The following is a 24,333-nucleotide window of genomic DNA, read 5'->3' on the forward strand; positions in this document are numbered from 1 at the left end:
CAAGAGCTAATTGGCACAGGGTCAATAAGATTAAAGAGGTAAATGCGTGGCTCAAAGATTGGTGTGGGAGAAATGGGTTTGAATTCATGGGAGACTGGCACTGGTACTGGGGAAAGAGGGAGCTATTCTGTTTGGACAGACTCCACTTGAATCAGTCTGGGACCAGTGTCCTGGCAAATTGCATAACTAGGGTTGTAGATGGGGTTTTAAACTAAGTAGTGAGGGGGAGGTTTCAGTTGCATGGAAATATAAAAAAATCAAAGTTTAAGGAGATGGTAAGAGTGCAGGTTAGTGACGAGGCTGATTGTTAACAACAAGTGAAAGGAAGGAACAGAGTGTGTGAACACCATATTGCATCAAAGAATCACATAAGAGTAGGGAAAATTAACAATAGGGCAAACTTAAAGGCTTTGTATCCTAATGCGTGTAGCATTTGGAATAAAACTAATGAGTTAACAGCCCAAATGGAGATAAATAGGTATGATTTGGTGATGATTACTGAGATGTAGTTACAGGGAGAACAGGTTTGGGAGTTGAATATCCAAGGGTACTCAGTGTTTCAGAAGGATAGGAAGAAAGGAAAAGGAGGTGGTGTAGCTTTTTTAGTAAAGAAAGAGATCAGTGCTATAGTGAGGAATGATATAGGCACTGGAGAGCAAGACGTAGAGTCAGTCTGGGTAGAAATAAGAAATAGCAAGGGAAAGACATTCCTGGTGGGAGTAAACTATAAGTCCCCAAACAGTAGGGCACAGTATAAACCAGGAAATACTGGGAACATGTAAGAAAGGCAAGGCAATAATCATGGGTGATTTAATATGCATATAGACTGGACTAATCAAATTGGCAAGGGTAGCCTTGAGGGAGAGTTCATAGAATGTATTAGAGATTGTTTCTTGGAGCAATATGTTGTGGAACCAACCAGGGAGCAGGCTATTCTGGATTTGGTTTTGTGTAATGAGATGGGATTAATTAATGATCTCATAGTAAAGGATCGTCTAGGGGAGAGTGATCATAGCATGCTAGAATTTCAAGTTCAGTTTGAGAGTGAGAAACTTGAGTCCCACACCAGTGTTCTGGAGTTAAACAAAGGTAACTACATAGGCATGAGGGCAGATTTGGCCCTAGCAGACTGGCAGGAAGACTACAAGGTAGGTCAGTTGATGAACAGTGACAGATATTTAAGGAGATATTCAATTCCTCCCAAGAAAAATATATTCCAAAGAGGAAGAAAGATGGTAAGAGGGGGAAAAAGCATCCATGGCTAAGCAAGGAAGTTAAAGATAACATAAAGGCAAAAACTAAGGCATACTAAATTGCAAAGGTCAGTGGCAGGCTGGAAGATTGGGAAACTTTTAAAGATCAACAAAGGTTTGCTAAAAAAAATAATAAAAAGAGCAAAGGTAAATTATGAACGAAAACTAGTGCAAAATGTAAAAACTGATAGCAAAAGCTTCCACAAGTATATAAAAGGAAAGAGAGTAGCTAAAGTGAATGTTGGTCCTTTGATGGATGAGACTGGGGAGTTAATAGTGGGGAATGCTGAAATGGCAGAGGCGCTTAATCAATATTTTGCCTCAGTTTTCACGGTGGAGGATACTAGTACCACCCCAATAGTAACAGATGGTGAAGAGGGTATAGAGATGGAGGAACTTAGAACAATCACCATCACTAGAGAAAAAGTACTGAGCAAAGTATTGGGATTAAAGGGTGACAAGTCCCTAGGAACTGATGGCCTACATCTCAGGGTCTCAGGAAGTGGCAGCTGAGATAGTGGATGCATTGGCTATAATATTCCAAAATTCCCTGGATCCTGGAAAGGTTCCAGTGGTTTGGAAAAATGGTAATATAACACCCTTATTCAAAAAGGCGGGGGGGGGAGGCAGAAAGTAGGAAGCTATAGACTAGTTAGTTTAACGTCTGTCGTTGGGAAATTGTTGGATTCCATTATTAGGGAAGTAGTAATGGGACATTTGGAAAGTCAAAATGCAATCCATCAGAGTCAGCACGGTTTTATGAAGAGTAAATCGTGTTCTTTGAAGATGTGACAAGCAAAGTGGATAATGGGGATCCTGTAGATGTAGTATATCTGGACTTCCAGAAGGCCTTCGATAAGATGCCGCACAAAAGATTAATGCACAAGATAAGATCACACGGAGTTAGGGGTAATATATTAGCTTGGATAGAGGATTGGCAAACCAACAGAAAGCAGAGAGTTGGGATAAATGGGTATTTTTCTGGATGGCAAGCTGTAACTTGCCACAGGGTGCCACAGGGTTCGATCCTTGGGCCCTAACTATTTACAATCCATATGAATGATTTGGATTCAGGGATAGAAGGTGCTATATCTAAATTTGCAGATGACACCAAAATAGGTGGGAAAGTAAGTTGCAAGGAAGAAATAAGAAATTTACAAATGGATATGGACAGGTTAGATGAATGGGCCAAAATTTGGCAGATGGAGTTTAACGTGGATAAGTGTGAGGTTGTCCATTTTGCTCAGAAGAATAAAAAGGTGACTTATTATTTAATGGAGAGAAACTTCAGAATGCTTCAGTGCAGAAGGATCTGAGTGTCCTTGTGCATGAATCGCTGAAAGCTAGTATGCAGGTACAGCAGGTAATAAGGAAGGCAAATGGAATTTTGACATTTATTGCTAAAGGAATGGAGTATAAAAATAGGGACGTGATGTTGCACCTGTACAAGGAATTGGTGAGACCACACCTGGAGTACTGTGCACAGTTTTGGTCCCCTTCCTTGAGGAAGGATGTAGTTGCATTGGAGGTGGTTCAGAGGAGGTTCACTAGATTGATTCCAGAGATGTGGGGCTTGTCTTATGAGGAGAGGTTGAGCAGTTTAGGCTTATACTTGCTACAGTTTAGTAGGATGAGAGGAGATCTATTTAAGGTATACGAGATGATAAAGGGGATAGACATTCTAGAACGAGAGGTCATAGTTTTAGGCTAAGGGGTGGTAGATTTAAGTTAGAGATGAGGAGGAATTACTTTTCTCTAGGGGTTGTGAATCTGTGGAATTCACTACCTCAGAGTGCAGTGGATGCCGGGACGCTGAATAAAGTAAGGAGATAGAAAGATTTCTAATTAGTAACGGGTTGAAAGGTTATGGGGAGAGGGCAGGAAATTGAAGCTGAGGCCGAAAAGAGATCAGGCAAGATCATATTGAATGGCGGGTCAGACTCGAGGGGGCTGAATTGCCTACTCCTGCTCCTAGTTCTTATGTTGTTATTATGTAGGACAGACCATACAGGTAAGGAGGTTTGGATCCAAAATACTGAGTCCAATGTACAGTAATAAAAGGTTTAACTTATTCACTTATCTTGGAATAAAGTGGCCTTATCGCCTTGATTATAGATTTATGTTAAAGCTGTGTTTCAAGTGCATGCTGTTTATCAAGCTGCCTTTTTCTGGGAGTGTGTGAGCTTTACTTAGCTTAATTTTCCTCATCTCTTGAGTTTTGTGAAAGTGCAGGATGTTTGTTGAAATTTTTAACTGCTTCACAATTTTATTTTATTTCACTTCCTTGTGGAATGACAATTTTTAAAAAAAAAATCGATAAAAAAAATCACTTTGCAGAAAAATCATTCCACAGTCATTAAGTGGGGTGGGGAATTGTGTTCTGCAGAGCCGATGTGCCCAGATTTGATGCCGGCAGGTGGCAGACGAGCGCATGCGCACCGTCGCGCCGAGGGTGGGGGAAAACGGTGGGCAAGACGCGCATGCGCACACCTCACCGCCCCGTTCCCCCCCCCCCCCCCCCCCCCCCGGCAGGTGGGGTGAGAACGTGACACGTGATTATCGCTCGGCCCCCGTCATCAGTCGGTCCGGGGATCAGGTGATGCGGCGGCTGCAGGAAAAGCGGGTGAAGAATCCGTCTTTTTTTCTGTCGCTTTTCAAATGTCTGTTTTCTTCCCTTTTCATAGATCGAAGAAGACGGCGGGACTTGGAAATGCCCGTTTCTAACATTGAATGTCCGAATGCGGACGTTTATACAAGATCCCCCTGTGCCGGGTTTAAATTACCCGGAGGGGGAGGGGCCCAGGGCCGGGTCGGGTCGGAGATGACCTAGTGCCGGACCGGACCGGACCGGGCTGGACATGACCCAGTGCCGGACCTGACCGGGCCGGAGATGACACAGTACCGGACCGGAGATGACCCAGTGCCCGGCCGGGCCGGACCGGAGATGACCCAGTGCCCGGCCGGGCCGGACCTGACCGGGCCGGAGATGACCCAGGGACGGGCCGGAGATGACCCAGTGCCGGACCGGACCGGGCCGGAGATGACCCAGTGCCGGGCCGAGCCGGAGATGACCACTTACCTGGACACTCTTCCCCTTCCTCCCGCCTCCGCTTTTTTTCAGATCGGTGACATTTGTATTTTTGCATGTGGGTCCCTCCTCTTTGTATAATTGGCGAGTTTTACCTGTTTAACTGGACGAGGAAGGTGTTTTAAATTTGGTTTTAAACGGAGGAGATGGTGGAGGATTTTATTTGGATAAAGATCTCTCTGTGTCTTCGGTGCGCTGCTGATCCGGGTGTTGTCTGCATGATAATGTTTGACTGGCTTCTATGTTCTGTTTTTTTAATTTGAAACCCAGTAAGATGCTTATGCATATCTGAAAGGAGCCAATTCTTAATCTGCTACCTTTGTATATGTTTTGTAAAGAAATGTCAAATGGTTCAAGCAATGTCAAATGCAGACGATGTTTTTTACTTAATTGGGTGGATCTTAGCTGAGAAATAGTGGTTAAGCGTTCTGCAGCATTGCAAATCTATGTGGTACTGGTTTCAACATAAACATATTCTGTGAAAATATATCTATTTCAGAACGTTTTCGGGGTTTTTTTTGCAGCTTTGTAATATTAGACCCTTCCAGTTGAGTTTTGACCGGATATCTGCTGCATCACTAAGCCTGACCTCTTCCACCTCTGTAGCATATCTATCTTACCTCAGCTCATCTGCTGCTGAAACCCTCACCCATGCCTTTATTCTCCTTAGACTTGACTACTCCTGGCCTTCCTATTTTCACCCCACAGAAACATGTGCTTATCTAGAGCTCTACTATCAGTGTCACAACTCACACCAAGCCCCGTTTTACTCATCACCCCTGACCTCTCTGACGCTATGCCTTAATTTTAAAAAAAAACCTTTCTTCTCAATCTTTCCATGCCTTTGCTCTTCCCCATGCTTGAACCTCTTAAAAACCCACTGAGATCTCTGCACTCCGCCAGTTCTGGCCTCTTGTGTACTTTGATTTTAATTGCTCAACCATTGACAACTCTATCTTTAACTGCCTAAGCTCTAGAATTACCCCTTTCATTTTTTTAAGAGTCTCCTTAAAACCTATCCCTTTGACCAAGTTATAGGCCACCTGATATCCTTGTGGCTCAATGCCTTCTTGGTAATGCTCCTCTGAGGTGCCTTGGGATACTTTGCTATATTAAAGGTACTATATAAATACAAATTATTGTAATATAACCAATGAATGATGCTGCAGTGGAGGTGGCTTTAATTGATGATAAACAGTTTCAGATTCAGGTAATTGTGTGCATATCTGCAGTGCAGGTGTTAATTTTAGTTTCGAAATGTGTTAATTAATGATTAATACTGTCCTCTTAGATGCTAGTCTGATTAAGTTGATTGGAGATGAGGATGCTCTAAACTGCAGCTTTGAGGAAATAGTAATGCTTAATTGCTTTATAAACCATAACTAAGGAAATATTCATTCTTAACTGACACTGGGCCATTTTTAAATATGTTTCAGTCAGTTGCTTCATGATTATAAAGTAATTTTAAAATCTTGACAGTATGTTTTTGGATCTTAAAATAATTAAGTGAGAAGTTTATGTAAATTATGAACAAATTAAAGTCCTAACGAACTTCAATGCCCTGAGTTGAGAGAAAAAGGTATTGAATAATGTGAAGAGAAAGTACAGAATTTTGTATGAAAATGATTAGAACTGGCTAACAAAATTGTGCGGTGGGCTCAATACTGCAGGATAGCTAACTTCTGTTTTGAAGCAAATAAGGCAACAAATGTATATTACATGCTAATTAGTTGAACAACTGAGTCTTGTATGAACATTTTGAGTATGACTGCGGTGTTGGTTGAAGTCTACAAGTGTTGCTTTTCTGCTACAGTACTTGACTGATTCTGAAAGTAAAACTACAGTATATTGTATGTAAGGTATTCATTGGCATATCTCATACGTGCTAATGTATTAGTGCTGGACCTTGGAGCCTGCGTGATAACCATCTTAAGTGACTTTTGCATCAGTTATGACATAACAGGAGAGCTGATTTGTATAAATTGGTGAATATCTATTTATTTTGGTAATTATTTGCAGCTTGTCAATTATTCCCTGAGAATATGCTGAGTGGTAGTATTTGCATTATTTAACATGAAAGTTAAACCAAGTCAGGTGACTTGGAGCAGTCTTTCTCAGATATTTTGGCCGAAGGGCCCCTTTTCAAACGGATTATTAATTACAAACCCTTCTAAATTACAATACCATATAATATTTATAATATGAAGGTGCTGAGGTTTTAATGCTTTTAAGTTGAACCCCTCATTCCTGCCTTTGTTACTTCTAGGTTAACTATTCTAGTGCATTTCTGCCTGATCTCCCACATTCTACCCTCCGTAAACTTGAGGTCATCCAAACCTTAACATGCACCCAGGTTCCATTCACCTACCGCACCTGTGGTCACTGACTTGCATTGGTTCTTGGTCAAGTGATGATTAGATTTTAAAATTTTCGTTCTTGTTTTCAAATGCCTCTGTGGCCTCACCCCTTCTGCAATCTCCTCTACCCTACAACCTGCTGATATATCAGTGCTCCTCTAATTCTGGCCTCTTCACCATCCCTGATTTTGATCACTTCACCACTGGTTGGCTGTGCCTTCTACTTCCAAGGCCCAAAGCTCTGGAATACCCTCCCTACATCTTAATGTCCCTCTTTCTCCCTTTAAGACATTCTTTAAAACCTACTTTGACCAAAATTTTGGTCACCTGGCCTAATATCTCCATATGTGGCTTGGTGTCATAATTTGTTTTATAATGCTCCAGTCAAGCTCCTTGGGATGCTTTATGAAAGGTGCTATCAAAACGTAAGGTATTAAGAACAGAGAAGAATGGATATCTACTTCCAGATATTAGTGAGATGAGTGGGCTTGCTTCTCATGGCTGACTCAATCGATCTTAGGAGGGAGCCCAGAAAGGGCAGGAGCCTGGAAGGTGAAAAGCAAAAACAGTGGGGAAGCAGAGCGCACTGCGGCAGGGGCGGGGGGGGGGGGGGGGGGGGGGGGGGGGGTGGAGGAGGCGATGGCATTGTGGTATTGTTGCTGGAATAATAATTCAGAGACCCAGGGTAATGCTCTGGGGACCCGGGTTCAAATCCCACCATGGCAGATGGTACAATTTAAATTGAATATAAACATGGAGTTAAAAGTCTAATGATGTCCATGGAACCAATATTGATTGTTGTAAAAACCCATCTGGTTCACTAATGTCCTTTTAGGGAAGAAATCTGTCATCCTTTCCTGGTCTGGCCTGCATGTGACTCCAGACCCACAACAATGTGGTTGACTCTTAACTGCCCTCTGAAATGGCCTAGCAAGCCACTCAGTTGTATCAAACTGCTACAAGGACACAAGGAATGAAACCAGACAGACCACCTAGGCACCAGAAACGGCAATCCTAGCCCTGTCGACTCTGCAAAGTGCTCCTTGCTAACATCTGGGGGCTAGTGCCAAAATTGGAAGAGCCGTCTAACAGACTAGTCGAGCAACTGATGCAAAGTATTCATGTCTTCTGGGTCCACACACACATTACTTCTATGGTCCCTAATTGGCCCTACTTTTTCCCTAGTTATTATCTTGCTTTTTATATATTTAAAAAAACAGCTTTCCTAATCTCCTTTTTAAGTTCCCCTCTGTACTTTTTATACTCTTCTAAGGGCTCTGCCATATTGAGTCTTCAGTATCTGCCATAAGCTTCTCTTTTTGTCTTAATCCTAACCTTTATGTCCCTTGACATCCAGGGTTATATAGACTTGGTCTCCCCCCTTTGTCTTTACGGGAGCATGATTGCCCTGTGCACTGGCTATTTCCTCCTTGAATGCTTCCCACTGCTTTGGCATGGATTATCTGCAAGTAGCTGCTCCCAGTCCACTTGGACCAAATTGCATCTCATCTTAGTAAGATTAGCCTCTCCCCAGTTTAGAACTTCTATTCCCGGCCCAACCTTATCCGTTTCTGTAACTATAATAAATCTAACTGAGTAATGGCCACAAAATGCTCCCCTACGAATATGCCTTCTACCTTCCTGGGCTCATTTCCAAATATTAGGCCCAGAACTGCCCTCTGCCTTGTTGGGCTTTCTATGTCCCGGTTAAAATGTTCTCCTGGATGCAATTTAAGAATTTTGCTTCCTACCTTGCACACTAAAACTATCCCAATTAATATTTGGGTAGTTAAAAATCCCCTGCTATTACTGCCATATTATTTTTGCACTTCTCTGAAATTTGATTACATATTTGATCCTCTATTTCTCCCTGACTGTTTGGGAGCCTATAGTATGCACCCAACAGCATGTTTGCCCCTTTTTTGCTTTTTACTTCTACCCATATGGCCTCATTTGATGATCCTTCTGAGATATCATCCCTCCTCACTGCTATAATTGATTCCTTGATCAATATTGCAAACCCCCCCTCCTCTTCTATCCTCCTCTCCATCTTGTCTGAATACCCTATAACCAGGAATGTTGAGCTGCCAATCCTGTCCTTTTAGACAAGTCTTGGTCATCGCTATGATATCACATTCCCATGTGCTTATGTGCCCTCAGCTTGTCTATCTTATTCCTCAGGCTCCTTGCATTGAAATATATTCCATTTAGCCTTGATAACTTTACTTCTTTCTTATCTAGTCTATGTTTCCTATGCCTTCCTTACTAGCATTTTAACTTCTAGTTGCATCTCAGCTTCTCTCCTCATCTAAATAAAATAAAATAACAACAATGTATTTTGGAATTGAACCTGCCTTTTGATTTAATTTTGGTAGGTTCTTACATACCTATTGAAACAAAAGATATTCTCCTTCAGTACATGATAAGTGGATAATATTTGCTCCTCCATTCTTTTTAGATCAAAAGAGACATCATTTATTGAAAACAGTTTGTACCGCTCTGGTGATCCATCATGGGGGAACTGTTCCGAAGTGAGGAGATGACACTGGCACAGCTTTTCTTGCAGTCAGAAGCTGCTTACTGTTGTGTCAGTGAGTTAGGAGAGCTTGGAATGGTCCAATTTCGAGATGTAAGTTGCTGCATTTTACTGACTTGCCTAGTTGTACAGAATTAATGTGTGATCTGCCTATGTTTACATGAAACTGTCTGCTTTACTATGGGGATGGTGGGTGGGGGTCATGATTTCATGAATCAGCATGTTTTATGTTTGGGGGGGTTGGTGGGAAAAAGAAGAATAGATGGTTGCTTACAGTTTGCTTATTATGCCTTACCTTGTGCTTCCTTAATTGGTATTGCAGCAGTCTAGGGGAACATAGAGGGTGACTTGCATTCACTCCAGTTCGATGGGTTCTGAAATGGCTGATTAGTCCCCCAGTGCACAACCTGCAGACTCTACCACATCTGGGGCAAGTGGGGCTTGAAGGTTGGATAGATAGGTTGTCTGGAGGTTTGTACACTCCTTCTGTTGCCTCAACTTTGCCTCAGCACATTGCTGACGAGGTCTCTTGATGTGATGTGTGCCTTCCCAGTTGAGCCTTCTTCATTTTGGTTATTTACAAGCTAGGGCCTCCCATGAGCTGGCAAATATGTTTGACCTCTTCAGGGATGCTTTGAGGGCATCCATAAGGCGTTTCAGTTGTTCTCCTGGGAGTCTCCTGTTGCAACTGAGTTTTGAGTGGAACAATTGCTTCAGGAGTCTGATGTTAGGTACACAAATGACATGTCCTGCCCAGGGGAGCTGGTTTTGAGTGATCAGTGCCTTGATGCTGGGCATGTTGGCTTGGTAGTGGATGATGATGTTGGGACTGCCTTTCTTGCCACTGGATTTGGAAGATTTTGCGAAGGCACCATTGGTGGTACATCTTGAGGTGTCTGCTGTAGGTTATCCAAGTTGCTGAAGCATATAGAAGCATGGGGATCACTGTCACCCTGTAAACCATGATCTTAGTCTCGCTTTTGAGATTCTAGTCCTCAAATACTATTTTTGTCAGTTGGCTGAAGGCTGAGCTGGTACATTGGAGGTGATAAGTAATTTTGTTGTCTATCAAGTATCTCCTGTCAAACCCGTATCTTGCACTGTTTTTGTCACCTCTGCCACCACCAAATATTGACAGCTGCACGTTGGTCACGCAGTTCAGACCTCCATGCTCCCTACATGTCATTGCATGCGTCAGGCTCTGCCCCCCCAAATCAACCCCCCCACTCAAACGATACAGATAGCCTATTGTTATAGATTATATGAATAGACTAGATAAATTAGAATACAAATGTGTATTTTTAGCTAACTAGAGTGCAGTCTGTTTTTTGTGAGCAACAGTTGTCTGTTGTCATTGGTTTTGCTTCGTTATTGAAGATAGCTGTTTCTTGTGTGCCTAGAGTCATCTATTGTGCATTTCAGTGTGCCTGTGGAGCCCAATTGCAGACCTATATGGCTTTCCACAGTGCAGGCAAAGATGAATTGTCCGATTTTTGTTGGACTGTACTGATCGCTGTTTCTAGCTTGATCCTTTGTCCTTAGCTGCCTGTATTCTTGGCTGTTCGAAGAAAACAATGCCACTACTTGAAATTGCTCCCCAGGTAGTTCCTATCCATGGTTGGCCTGCCATGTTTCCTGAGGTTTGCCTGCAAGGAATCCTTGAACATTGATCTCAGCCTATCCCTCAGGCGGTGTCCAAGTTTAACTTGTGAAAACAGACCACCTTAAGGATTTTATCGTTAGCCATGTGTACTACAGGTCCATTCCAACAAAGCAACAGTAGATTCCTTTTGTGCCCTTGCATTTAGATATTGAAGTGTCGCAAAGTATTTCTCAACTGAGGATATGGGTCCAGCGGTTGGTTGCTGCCAGTTGTCTCAGGCTAAGTATTTTGAAAGAAATTTGTAACCACTACCTTCATTTTATCTCCGTACATCTTTGTTTCAGAGTATTTAGGCCTCTTCTTGGTGTATTCACCCTGATGGCTGAATTTGTAACTGCCACCATGGGGTCTTATAGACATACTATTGAGATAATACACATTTTTATCCTCATTTTGATATGTTAGCTGTATCATTGTACATGCTCCATCCATTATATTTCTACAAGATGTACATCAATATGACAGAATTTCAAAATGTCAATTAAATGTGCCTTGTTGGTCAGAAAAGCTTGCAGCATTTTATTGCAATTAATGTTTTATTTAAACATCACAGTTCTACTGCTTTTAGTTAACATTAGGTCATTTTCCTCCTCCTGTACAGTTAAATCCAGATGTGAACGTATTTCAGCGCAAATTTGTAAATGAAGTTCGTCGTTGTGAAGAAATGGATCGTAAACTCCGTGAGTATCTGAAGCACATTTGTAAAAGACACTTGTCATAAAGCTAGGATATTTCGTATAGAATATTGGGGAAGCTGCAGGACACTTTTATTGTATAAGCACTTCCATCTTTTTTTTTCCTAACTGAAGTGATAGCCTCTGGAAACAATAGTAAGAGCAAAATAAAACATACTGTCTTTTTTTCCTTAGTGCAGAAAATTTTTTGTTATCCAGTCAATCACAAAGAGGGACTAAAATGCACATGGTTCAGTTAACTAAATTTTCCTGAAATGAATTTTGCCTTCATATTAAGCAGTGGGTCAGAGAAAGGGGCACCCTTGGAATGTTTCTTCAAAGACCATTCATATAAAATACTGTCTCACAGCTCTAATTTAGGCTTGTGTGGAGGACAGCACCTGTCAATAGCTTTATTTGATTCAAAACTAGCAAATCTTCAGTAATTGTTCTTCTTGGGCCTTGATATTGTATGTCATAGATGAGCCAACATTATATCCTTTCAATTCATCTACAAATGTCAGTTTTCTGTTTTAATGTCAACACAGCTCTTTTGCACTTCTCATCTTGGGTTTTCCCTGGTTTGTTGGATGCCATTATGGCAGGATGGGGCTTATAATGCATGAAAATGCACCATGCAATGCCAAATGCACAAATTATAATGACGGTTACTAACAAGAAAAACTACCAGCCCTTCTACTGGAAGCTTGACTGCCATACCAAGGTGATCCGAAAGCACTGTGAAATCTTTGCTTTCCAGATTACCAATTTAAAGCCGTTCAGAAGTTAAGTGATTTGCATTGGGGTTGTCAGAAATTCCGGTTGATGAAGCATTCAGATTGAAGTGCTGGATAACAAAGTTTACTATACTTTACATATTCTTAAAATGCAAGGCAATTTAAATAGTAATTGATGTGATGTTAGAATTGTACTAAGGCACAATAATGAAAAATAAGTAACAGCATTTATTTTGTAGCAATACTGAATTTTTAGCAGCCAGAAATGAGCTTAGGAAGAAGGATTAACTAAAGTATTTGTTTCATGGTGAATAACTCTGTTTCTGGGTTGAATACAAATCTGACATTGCATATTTGCTTCAAATATCTTTACTGTATAATGTTTTCAGGTTTTGTTGAAAAGGAAATCCGAAAAGCAAACCTTGCAATTTTGGATACTGGAGAGAATCCAGAGGTTCCTTTTCCTCGTGATATGATTGACTTGGAGGTAAGCAAGTCGGGCATTAGAAATTAATTTTCTCCGAAGGGCAATCATTCTGCGAGTATGTAAGATGATTGTCACTGTTTCCCAGGCTCACAATGATTTCAATGTGTACCACGAGCATGAACTTCACTTCAGGATTTATGTGATCTTTGCTCAGTTGACCAATCTTAAGTAGAACGTGAATGGGATTACTGCGGGTTAGTCCCATGCTTGCATGCTGGGAAGGAACAATGAGCATTAAAGTGGCATTTCTATCTCGTATGTGATTTGCTGTCCATGTTGAGAAATGAAATGATAACATGGGCTACTGGAAGATGAGATGAATTGTTAACAAACACATTTATATAGAAAATTAGTCTGGTAATGCCTTATACCTTTGTCAGTATTTCTTTGTGACTCTTGGGTACAATGGTCCATACACAAGCATGCTTCAGCAGGTTAGGAAGGGATTCCTGTCTCCCAGTATAGAACCTAAGAGGAATTATTGAGATTAGGACTCACTGCCCCGTCCCCTTTAGTTATAGCTAATGGATCACAATGGAGGAGGTTCCATTTGGATTACATGGAACAAAATGTATATATTTGCTTTATAAATGCTTACCTCCTTTACTTCTGTTGTAGGGCGTTGGATACTGTTCAGTAGGTCTTAATGAAGTCTTTGTAGTCTTAAGGTTAACTATGTATTTATTAACTACAAGAACTATGTACATATATACAGTAAAGGGTTCAAGCTAGGAGATGGCTCCATGCATGCTTGTGCACACTGCTTTAACACTGGACTGACCCCAGGTGTGAGTCATCGCTTACATCGCTGTGTGGGCGGTACTGTACTCAGTCCCACATTAACTGTATATGAGCCAGACCCTTGTACTACAACTTCAATGTGAGTTTGTGAACTGGGGTTCTTGTTACTGCAGCCAGTGATGCAGGAATAACTATATTGTCGATGTTTTTATACTTTAATGTAATGGCTAACTTAAACAGGAAATGAAGAATTCCATGTGATTATGAAATCTGATCATTGTATGCAATTTCTTCATTGCAGTTAGAAGAAAGGTCAGTCTCCATCTATTTGAGAGAGGTGATTACGGACTACGTTGTTAGATGCATGACGTATTTTTAAAGAGAATTCTCTTGCTTATGTGGGGATCTTTGACTGTACTGAATATTTGAAAAAGGATTGGTTGCTTAATCACCAATTGCTAATAAAAGTTCCCGTAGCAATTCCACTGACATCAGTTTACCTCCTATTAGGACATAAACTAATATGGACTACCAGATGTGGGATAGTTCCCTAAGTGATATAAACTACCACCCTATTGTACTTGGCCATCAATGTACATGAAACAGGATACAACCGGCTGCCCTCTGTTAACATTTATCTGAAGTTAGGCAGCATCTGTGGAGAGGAAACCAGAGTTGTGTTTCAGACTGCTGACCTTTCTGTGGCAGACCTGAAACATTAACTCTGTTTTTCTTTCCATAGGTGCTGCCTGACCTGATTACAGCGCTTTTATTTCACAATTGCAGCATCCAGTGTTTTTGGTCTGTTTTAAAACTTTAGTTATATTTTCAGCTTAAGTCCTTGGTGTAAATAGAAGATATTTGAGACTATTTGGTGCAATGGATTTAAGTCAGGTGATTTTATTCCCATTAATTTCTTGAAGCTTTTCTTCCTTTAATTGAGGCTGGAACATGTCCACCCCCCCCATCTCTTTTTGTGAAGTTTCACCCTTTTAATTTGGTATACAAATACATAATTTGGTCACCAAATGGGAGCTAAGCTATACTTTTATTCACAATTATTGACAAAGCCATCTTCACAAGCACTACATTGTGAGCATAGAACTGTTTATAATGTTCTAGAATTTCTTTATTTCCGTTTGGATTTTTAGTTTTCAGATGTTCCTGGAACAAATACTTGTGAAGTATAGTTGCTGATAAAGTATTGGAAACGTGCCCACATCACATTCCCACAAACAGGAACCTGATAAGGACCAGATAATTAGTGATATTGTTGAGGGTTAAATAATAGCTAAAAGACTAGGGAGAACTCCCCTGCTGCTCTTGAAAATTGCGCTGTGGGATCTTTTGCATCATCTACCAGAGCAGGTGGTGCGTTGGTTTAATATTGCATTTGAACATCTCCTCTTTTAATCTTTATTTGATCAATTAGCTATCTTATTCTGGACTCTAACAAATGTAAATAATTTCCCCACATCCATCCTATCCAGCCCCTTCAGATTTGTAAAGAGCTCTGTCAGGTTCTCTCTTCTGCATCTTCAGCATTAGCATTCCTTTAGTACTACACAGGAGTGTCAGCCTAGTTTTTTTTTTGTTATGCTCTAGATTCTTGGTTAGGTCACATTTGGAAGTTTTGGTCCTCATCCTAGATATCTGATATTGAAACACTGGAGAAAGTTCAGAAAACATTCAGAAGGATGTTGCCACAATCTGATAATGCCATCAGGAAAGATGTGTTGGCTGAAGCTTTGTTTTTATCCTGGAAAAGAGAAGGCTAAGAGAGAACCTGACGGAACTCTTTACAAATCTGAAGGGGCTGGACAGGATGGATGTGGGGAAATTATTTACATTTGTTGGAGTCCAGAATAAGATAGCTAATTGATCAAATAAAGAATTAAAGAGGAATCTCTTTGCACTTTTGAGAATGTGGAACTCTCTCCCTTATGGAATGGTTGAAGCAGGCAGCATCTCGCATTAATGGAATGAATAGAGGTATACGGAACAGGATGGGAAGAGGTAATTAGAGTGGGAGGAGGCTCATCTGGAGTATAAACAAAGGCACAGACAAATAGAGCCAATGGCCTCTTTCTGTGCTTCAAATTCTGTGTTCTGTAAATTGTACTAGAAACCTGAAAGTAACTAGAAAGCAATAATCTGCCTGGTATTTGGATCATAAGTTATCAAACGTGATCCTTCAACTCTAGCATGTTTGCAAATTGATGAGCAACCAGGCTGTGTGCATAATCTTGAATCCTGTATTCTGTATATTCTCTGTCATGTATTTTAGCACTCTTTCTTTTGCTCTATAATATTAAAAGTCACAACTTTTTGGTGCTGCTTGTAATACAAGTTTGAAAGCCAATAGTTAACTCAAACTGAGTTGTTTACAACTCTGGAAAACTACTTGTACATTTTTTTGAATGTTACTTCCTCCAGCAGCTTAACACCTTTTATACATGTGCAGTAAGTAAACAAGTGAATCTGTGCTTGCTGATTTATTCCTCTACAGCAAGAAATGGACAATGTTGTGCAGCTATATGTATATTATAGAGAGCATAACAGTGAATACAAGGCGGCATTCCCATTAATTTTGAATTCAAATGACTTTAAGTCAGTTAAGTGCCCAGCTGCAACTTAAAACCCTTCAATAAACTTCTCTTGTAACTATAATTTTTTGTTTAAATGAATTAGGCTGGTGTTTAGCAAGATACAGTGAATAAAACCCATTATTGCTTCAGTTTTCATTTTGCAGACAGTTGTGTACAGTCGAATGATGAGTTCCACCATGAGGAATCTCTCAAATCGAATAAATTTGACCATTAGCTATAATCTTGAATTGAACAGTAGAAATATTTTTGGGGTTCAGGTGACATTAACGGCAGCAATGGAGCTTGGCTTGAGCAGTTTGTCACTTAACCCTGTTAAATATATGAGACTGACATCGTAATCCAGTTTAAAAATACAATCCGTAGTTGAGACTGGGAACTTTCATTTCAAAAGTATAAAACTGAATTTTAACTAAAGGTTAATTTTTTGTTTTTCAGGCAACCTTTGAGAAACTTGAAAACGAACTTAAAGAAATCAATACTAACCAGGAAGCATTAAAACGTAACTTCTTAGAGTTGACTGAACTGAAATATATTCTACGCAGAACCCAGCAGTTCTTCGATGAGGTCAGATTATTGTAAATTTTTCATTTTAATTCCATTCTAACATATCTCATTGAGGATTAGTTTAAGCTTGCAATGTATGTGTGCATCATTGGCAGTTCTGTCCATGTTTCTGGTTTGCTGGTTCACTTTGCACACTGCAAAACAATGTAATATTTCATAACTACATCAAATATTTTCTAAAACTCATTTGTACAGTGATTAAGTTGCACTTGTGGCAAACTGCATGATTTTAAATTTTGCTCATTTGCTTTTCTACCCAAATACTGATAATTGGGGATGCCTTACAATTAATTTTGTTTTTTGTAATCAATGTAATGTTTCTGGAAAATTAGATGGATTAAGAGTTAACGCTGTTTGAAAGCTCTTCAAATGTTAAATGTCTTTAAATTTGAGCAAAATGTTATACTGAAGCTGAATGGGCAAGTGTGTTATGCTTGGTTTCTTAGGAAATTTCATATAAATTTACTTTGCATACTGCTTTGCTGCACTGAGTAGTTCTTAAGGCAATTTCACACTTGGGATGTCACAAAAATCTAGATGATGGTTTTTAATGCAGTCGCTGTGTCTTACCTTAAGAGTGGGTGAACTGTGCTCACCTGACTGTGTGTTCTTTATGGTCAACTCTTTATGTTGTCCAAGAGCATTCTATCCATCAGTTTTTAAGCAACAATTAAAATTCTTTGCTATCAAATGACTGGAGGAACAAGTTACAAACTGAGATTTTTTTCTGGCTGAGAAATGATGTTGCTGGATAATGCCTGACATATTAAATAAGGAGGATTGTTTACAGTCAGAATAAATTAGATTAGTGGAATTATTGCTTGTAACTAGTATAGCTGTATACATTGATGCATTAATCTCCAGATTCTTGATGACCTACGCTGTAAACAAATAACCTGAGATGATCTACTAAACTGGAGAACTTCCCACAGCTATGTTCCTCCCTTTGATTGGCTTGAATGTTGTGTTGCAAATCTGGAAATCGCTATGGGAAATGTAATTTCAATTACATCAAATGTTCAAGTTTTGTAACTTGTAACTTTCCAAAATATGTGTTCATAAACTGCCATCCCACTGATTTGTTGAACCCATGAGGTAACCATTGAAGCAGCTGGGTTTTCAGTATTTTAAAGTGTGACTGAAGACGGGTGGGCAGAATTTCCTGTCATGGCACCTGGATGTGTTAGATCTTGTATTTCACTAGTGGAGAAAACTAAGAAAGATAAAATCATATGTCCCTAAAGGAACATGTTTAGTTTTCCATCCATTTAAATTAATGGACAGGAATCGTCGTGCTCTTTTATTAACCCGTCATCCTACTTAGGTGATTTTTTTCTCTTTCCAAGCAAATTATTCATTATGCCCTGGTTGCAGATAGAAATAATTAAAAATCAGATGTTATGATTTTGGTAGAGACCAGTAACGTGTTTTTTTTTTAGAATTTGAGAATCTGGATGTTTATTAAAAGAATTAAGCCACAAAGTTCACTGTTTAAATCAAAAAAATTTTTGCTACACAAAAATTGAAGAACATGAATATGAATAATTGTGCTCCATCTTAAAGAATCATTTGCTTAAAGATATTGAAAGTGCAATGAACAGAGTTACTTGGCCATAGCCCAATAAGCTCAAGTCAGCTACTTAACAAAAATTGGAAAACTAACCACATGGTCTGAAAACTGTTCCGAAGATTTGTATATCAGCTAAGATTTTTTTGACCCTTCCATTTACTTCCAGCAAGGTTGTCCCTTCAAATCTCCTCCAACTCTCCCATGGTTATAAACTTCCATTCAACATTTGCGTTGCCAGCATCTTTAAGTATAGCCACTTTTTGGTCAGAACCTCCCTGGTTCCAATTATGTCTAACTCTGAAGTCATATATCTAGAACACTCTCTTCTCAGCTTGGCTGCCGCAGAAATTCAACTCCTTGAGCCCTCCAGTTAACAAGAGTTTTCACTCTTATACCCACATAGAATTTCAACGGGATTCTGTTGAAAGAGCTGTTTCGTGTCGCCAGCTTGTTCTAAGCTCAAACTCAAAACTAACCAGCTTGAACAGAGCACCACACAAACTAGTCCCCCATAATTAACTTGTTAACCCTTTTTTCTATTGTTTATCTCCCAGGCAACTCGGTCACATGACCATTTACTGGAAGCAAGCTGCTTTTTAACCAGAAATTATCTGAGACCTAGTTGTTGAAGGGACCATCACCTGAATATAAAACATAGTTTCCCCCCTCTCTCTTTCCCCTCCCCCCAGCAAATGGTCCATCACACAGAATGCTGAGGATGCTGGAAATCTGAAATCGAAACAGAATAAGCTGGAAACATAGTGTGTATTTCCAGCATTTTCTGTGCAGGTAGAAATACTTTTGTTGATTAAATATTCGTACATTCTATGTAATAGTGAATATTTAATTCAAATCTTAGGCATGTAAATAACATTGTTGCACCCAGTTGCAAGAAGCAGCAAATACCTTATGCATATTTAATGTGAGAAATTTGGAGAAGATGCAAAGGGAACTAGGTTTACATAAAATTTGTAAATAGCCCAAGGTGAAGTTAAAAGCAAACCTACACGGTCTCCCATTCAGTTTTGGTATGTTGGTCCTTGCGAAGGACTTTGCTTTTGATCCTTGTCATTTTTATTTGTTATGATTGAATCAATGAGAAGGTTGACATGCACATTTGAAGAGTTTAATATCCTCTCGTCAAAGGGAGTCTGCCTAATACTAATGTACATACTGACATAGATATGCACAGTGACTTGCAGCTGCTAACTTGAAAATGGTTAATATCATAAATGGGCCAAATATTGTTTTTTATTGAAAAATCTAAAAATGGATTAGAAGCCAGTAAAACAACAATTTTAATCCATGAAATTGCCCCTAGAAAGGCAGGTATTTTTCCTCTGCGTAGGCTTTCAGTTTAATTGCTATTTGGAGATGATTTCATATTCAGCAATCAGGAGCCCTTTGAACTGCGGTTTCCCCAGTTTATATTTTGAACGTTAATAGATTTGAGGAAGCCATCTGTAATTGAGAGCAGAATGGTTGCTAAGAAGTTAATTTTCTTTATGCAGCAATCCCATCTGACATGCCTGAATAAGCCAGGACAGCAGAATCTGTATCTAGGCTAGGGTTTGTTTTGAGCCGTGGTTAGAACCAACCCTAGCCTAGATACGGATTCTGCTGTCCTGGCTTATTCAGGCATGTCAGATGGGATTGCTGCATAAAGAAAATTAACATGTCGATCATTTAAGGTCAGGGGAAACCAACATAGCCTTCCTCTGTCCAAGAATTGATGGACTCTGGTATTCTTCCAAGTCACTATGGGACACTAGTTTTATGAGCTACATTTGTTACTGTAGGCCTTTTAATTTCTGACCTGCCATAGCTACAGTAATGTATACATCACAAAATCTTGCTGCTTTCCTGCCCCTGTTTGGTGTTGAACTGCATTAACAGCATATTCCCTGTGCTTTTCTGATGATTTCATATTCTATGAACAGATCAGAGCTCAAAAGCACTTGATTTTTAACACTAATGGATAAAATAAGATCAACTCTTGGACTTGGTAACACCCTAAATTGACTTTTTCTCCTAATAATTCTATGATTTAAAAAATATTTTGACATTCACATCTTGGATCATAGTGATATTCTAATATGGAATATACACTATAGAAAAGATCCACATGATTTGATGTAATATTTAGATTAGTCTTGCCAGTTTCAAATCCAAAATTCTTGTAATATATTTGTCCTTGTAGATTACTCTAGTTGGGCAGCCCATAAAGTACTCCTCATCTACCTAAAACTGTGTGGCAAGGACTGCTAAAATTATGTGAGGAAAAATACCTGTTACACATTTTGACACTGACTCATGGGTACCATGAAAATCTAATTTATTCCCTTTAGCCATATTGTTCTCTCAATCCTTCCTTCAGCAAAGCAGTGGTATTGTGTGTACTACTTGTAGCAAACTATAAAGCCATTTTAGCTGGCAGCTGAAGGATCAAGAATGTTAATCATATTTGTCCTTTTCCTAGTCTTCTGTTTTTTTAAACATAGGCAGAACAGTAACAACGGGAGAGCTAAGTTTTGAATCTCTCAGCGTAAACAGCCTTAAGTGCAGGAATCTAAGGAAGACTGGAAAAGTAACAGTTAATGGCATGCAGATCCCCATTCCCCTCCCTTCCACCTCTTCTGGTTTCTTGTGAATCTTTTTGTTTTCTTGTTCGCTTATTCTTTTGAGTAAATTGTTGTGATTTGCTTTTATTTTTCTGGATGATCTTTGAAAAGTTCAGGACTGATTTTATAGCTTGGTCTCCAATAAAGGGCTAAGTGTCGAATATTTCTTGTGTCCATTATACAAATTGAAGCCTATTTTTCCCTTGTATTATTTAGTCATTTGTATCTAATTCTCAGGAATGCAATTATTGGCTAATTATATACATTTTGGTATAAGTGTTTCAGAGCTCGTGGCTTTGTAGTGGAGATCAATCTTTATTCGGGATGGGGCTTGTGTTGTACTCTGCAAAACCTTTTTTCTCACACAGTAAATTATCCTACAGCGTGCCTTTAGATTCTGTTTATAGGAGCTGAGCCCTTTTACTAACATATGAAAATTTGTTTTGAATATCTTCTGCAAATGTCTTTTTAAAAAAAAAACCTGAATTCTCCATTTGCAATATTTCACTAAATCTGTATCTTCATCCTCCTCTTTTCTCAAAAAGGTTTGGATCCCAGATATTTTTCTCACACTCTTCTTGTGAAAGGGCTAAATAATTTGCTAAAAATCTTGTGCAGGTCTAAGAATCCCAGGTATTTATGCTATGTAAAAATGCTGCACTCATAATTTTGAGGAATTCAGTGGTGAATCCAATGGCATCTAGTTTTTCGACCTACCTTTGGTTAGAATAACCAAACCCTGGTATTTGATTATGAAATTTAAATCTAAACAAGAGTCTCCGGTAACCTCAGCAAAACATAAGTTTGAATCTTTCATGAAGTGCACAATCTTCAGGCTGAATTTCAGCTTTGCATGTGAGAAATTTTATAGTTGGATTTCTTGATTTGTGTGCCAGGTGTGCTTGCAAAGTTAAGTAATTAAATGCACAAACAAAATTGTGTGTAGTATATCACCTGATCTTTGGTACGCTACACTTGGACGTACTCCCCACTTTTTGTATATAATGTTCATTATTAGAATAAAAAGTCTCATCCATTTTTCCTTGCAAGTTCTTTCCGTAATAGTCATGTTCCTTTTAAAACTTTTTACTATGCAGCTTTGAGTTGCGCTTGTGCCTGAAGACCAAGGATCTTTTTCACACTTGAAAAGGAAATAGAAACTCTGCCTTTTTTACAGAAATTATTTTACTGAGTTATGTTGGACTTGTACATTGAAATGAATTTACAGCCCATGATCTTTGTTGGATAAATGCACTTAGTTGAAATTCATGCTGATGTAAATTTTGCAAGACTGTATGGCCTCTGTCAACACTCAACGTATTGTAACCTTTGTTCTAGTTTAGGACATTTCAGTTGAGAATGTAACATAATGGCCTGGATTTTGTGTTATAATGGCAAAGCTGTCAGTTTTCGCCCTCATTGTAGCTATGAAACTGACATATTTTTGGCATCTGCACATGTGTATTTACATGTGAAATCAAGAAGTTGTTGTCAGTAAGTCCCAGCTTCTCCAGAGGTTGTGTTGCTGCAGACACTGCACAATGAAATGGTTTAAAATCACTTGATGTGAATTTTGACACACTTAATCTTGCTCACTGTATTTTTAAAAGAAAGCTTGCAAATAACTTGTTGAATGAGGTATAACTGGGCTTCTAACAGAATACTAAGTTCATAATTACTGCTGAATAATCTCTCTGGCCCTGAACAGCTAAGTTTGTATTTGTGGAATGTCAAATTTCTCTATCATGGTTTCACTGGTTTTAAATATTTTAAGTTTGATATTTCAGCTTTTATCTTAGTCCCATGTATAGGTGCAATCGTTATTTAGCGCTCTATATTTTTTTAAAAAAAGCTAAGTGAAAGCTTTTTTTCCAAGTGCATTTTATTTCTAGTATCTAGTGAAAATTCTTCACATTGCTGCTTAGTCTGCTTGAATGACTTCAGTGTTTGGGATGCTGGAGATCTTCTATGGTTGGTGTTGGGAAAGATGAAATTCATGCCACAGAGATCATTAGATCTTTGTGTCCAGCTTTCTTCAAGGTTGGGGGCGAGCATTGTTATTTTGCTGCTGACAGCAATATCCCTGCCAATGAAGCACTCTGGCTGCAATTGGCTTTCCTTTTCTTGAGGGGCTTTTTAAAGTTTGCTTGCAGTTGCCTAGATGAATGAGGTCTTGTTTATTCTAAACCTTTTATTGTTTGAAAAGATCTGTTCGTACAAAATGTGTTAATTTGGCCCCATAAGAAGGGGGAGTGAATCAAATGATTTCAACACCAGTGTACACATGTTAATGGCTTTGAAGCTCCCTTGAGCATTCACACCAGTGTGTAGGCAGTTTTATATTACTGCTGGGTTGTTCCTGATATGTGGGTGCTGCTTAGTAAGCAGATGTGAAGTCCTGTACATGCTTGCTTACACCACAAAAAAACATGGCTCACTGGGGCAGCTCATCAACTTTTCTGGCATCCTGGATTTTATTTTAAATTATAAATTCTTGTAAGAATATGCTTTCCAATGCTTCTGCTCTCCAGTAGGCATATTGGAAAAAGCCAGTTCAAGAAACCAAGACCTGGCATTATACATATATTGTGAAAACTGCCTCTATCTTATGCCTTGGCCTCCAGTGGGTCTGTGACAACAGTATGTAAATCTGGGTGATTGACATTAACTGATAGATTTGGTCTTGCTCTTTCAAAATCTGAGCTAGTTATAAATAGCTTTATGTGCCCACCCTCTGGATTCACTGAAGGTAAGACTTATAGATAAGTTCTCAATACAAATTCCATTCCAAGCCATTTCACTTTACATTAGATGCTTGCTATAGTGTCCAGTTTGTTTTGTTTAACTTTGTCGCATAAAATGACTGGTTTTAGAGTACAAGACAAGCCCTTTCCTTGATCATAACAGATTTGTTTTAAAGATTTTTAATTGTGAATTTAGAAGTTGCACTGCACACCTTTATTGTCAAGTCTTTTGCACACATTTGTAAGTGGTGTGATAGTACATTTGGCATAATTTAACTTTTACCATGGTTACTTTTAATAATGAATACATAAATTGATAGATATTTAATTATGAACTCTGCATTGTTTCTTAACTTAAGTGAGCCATGAATGAAATTTTTCTCTAAGAACTGTAATGACATGATACAGGAGGTAGCAACCTGCCCTTTCTGGATTTTCATCCAGCTAGAACTGATCATCTTTCTTCAGCTAGGAGAGATCTACATGGCATGCCTTTGAACAGTTTAAACTAAGATTATGGTGTGGGTTTGAGCCCGCAAGGAGGAAAAAAGAAATGTGAATTTGGCATTTGATTAACAAACTCATTCTGGTTGCATGAGTGACTTGGAGTGGGACCTGGAAAATTTTGCAGTAATGTAGTTTGGGGTGGTGAGGCCATTCTCCTGAAGCTACAGCTAAGATAATTTATG

General features: G+C 39.2%; 1 protein-coding gene across 5 annotated transcripts in view; it reads left to right on the forward strand.

Moving 5' to 3' along the window:
• Nucleotides 1-3,804: 3,804 nt before the first annotated feature.
• LOC121294026 (V-type proton ATPase 116 kDa subunit a1) overlaps nt 3,805-24,333 on the forward strand; it is a 68,480-nt gene continuing 47,951 nt past the window's right edge. For 3 of the 5 annotated variants that reach the window (XM_041217517.1, XM_041217519.1, XM_041217520.1), the window contains exons 1-5: nt 3,805-3,876; nt 9,157-9,327; nt 11,499-11,577; nt 12,698-12,795; nt 16,581-16,709. In XM_041217517.1, the coding sequence (XP_041073451.1) occupies nt 9,211-9,327; nt 11,499-11,577; nt 12,698-12,795; nt 16,581-16,709 (423 nt within the window). In that variant the 5' untranslated portion in view covers nt 3,805-3,876; nt 9,157-9,210. Of the gene's footprint in view, nt 3,877-4,298; nt 4,400-9,156; nt 9,328-11,042; nt 11,121-11,498; nt 11,578-12,697; nt 12,796-16,580; nt 16,710-24,333 lie in introns of those variants that run through there. The other 2 variants (XM_041217518.1, XM_041217521.1) reach the window with 2 other exon arrangements.

This window comes from Carcharodon carcharias, chromosome 23, assembly GCF_017639515.1.
Source record: "Carcharodon carcharias isolate sCarCar2 chromosome 23, sCarCar2.pri, whole genome shotgun sequence".
NCBI classification, from domain to species: Eukaryota; Metazoa; Chordata; class Chondrichthyes; order Lamniformes; family Lamnidae; genus Carcharodon; species Carcharodon carcharias.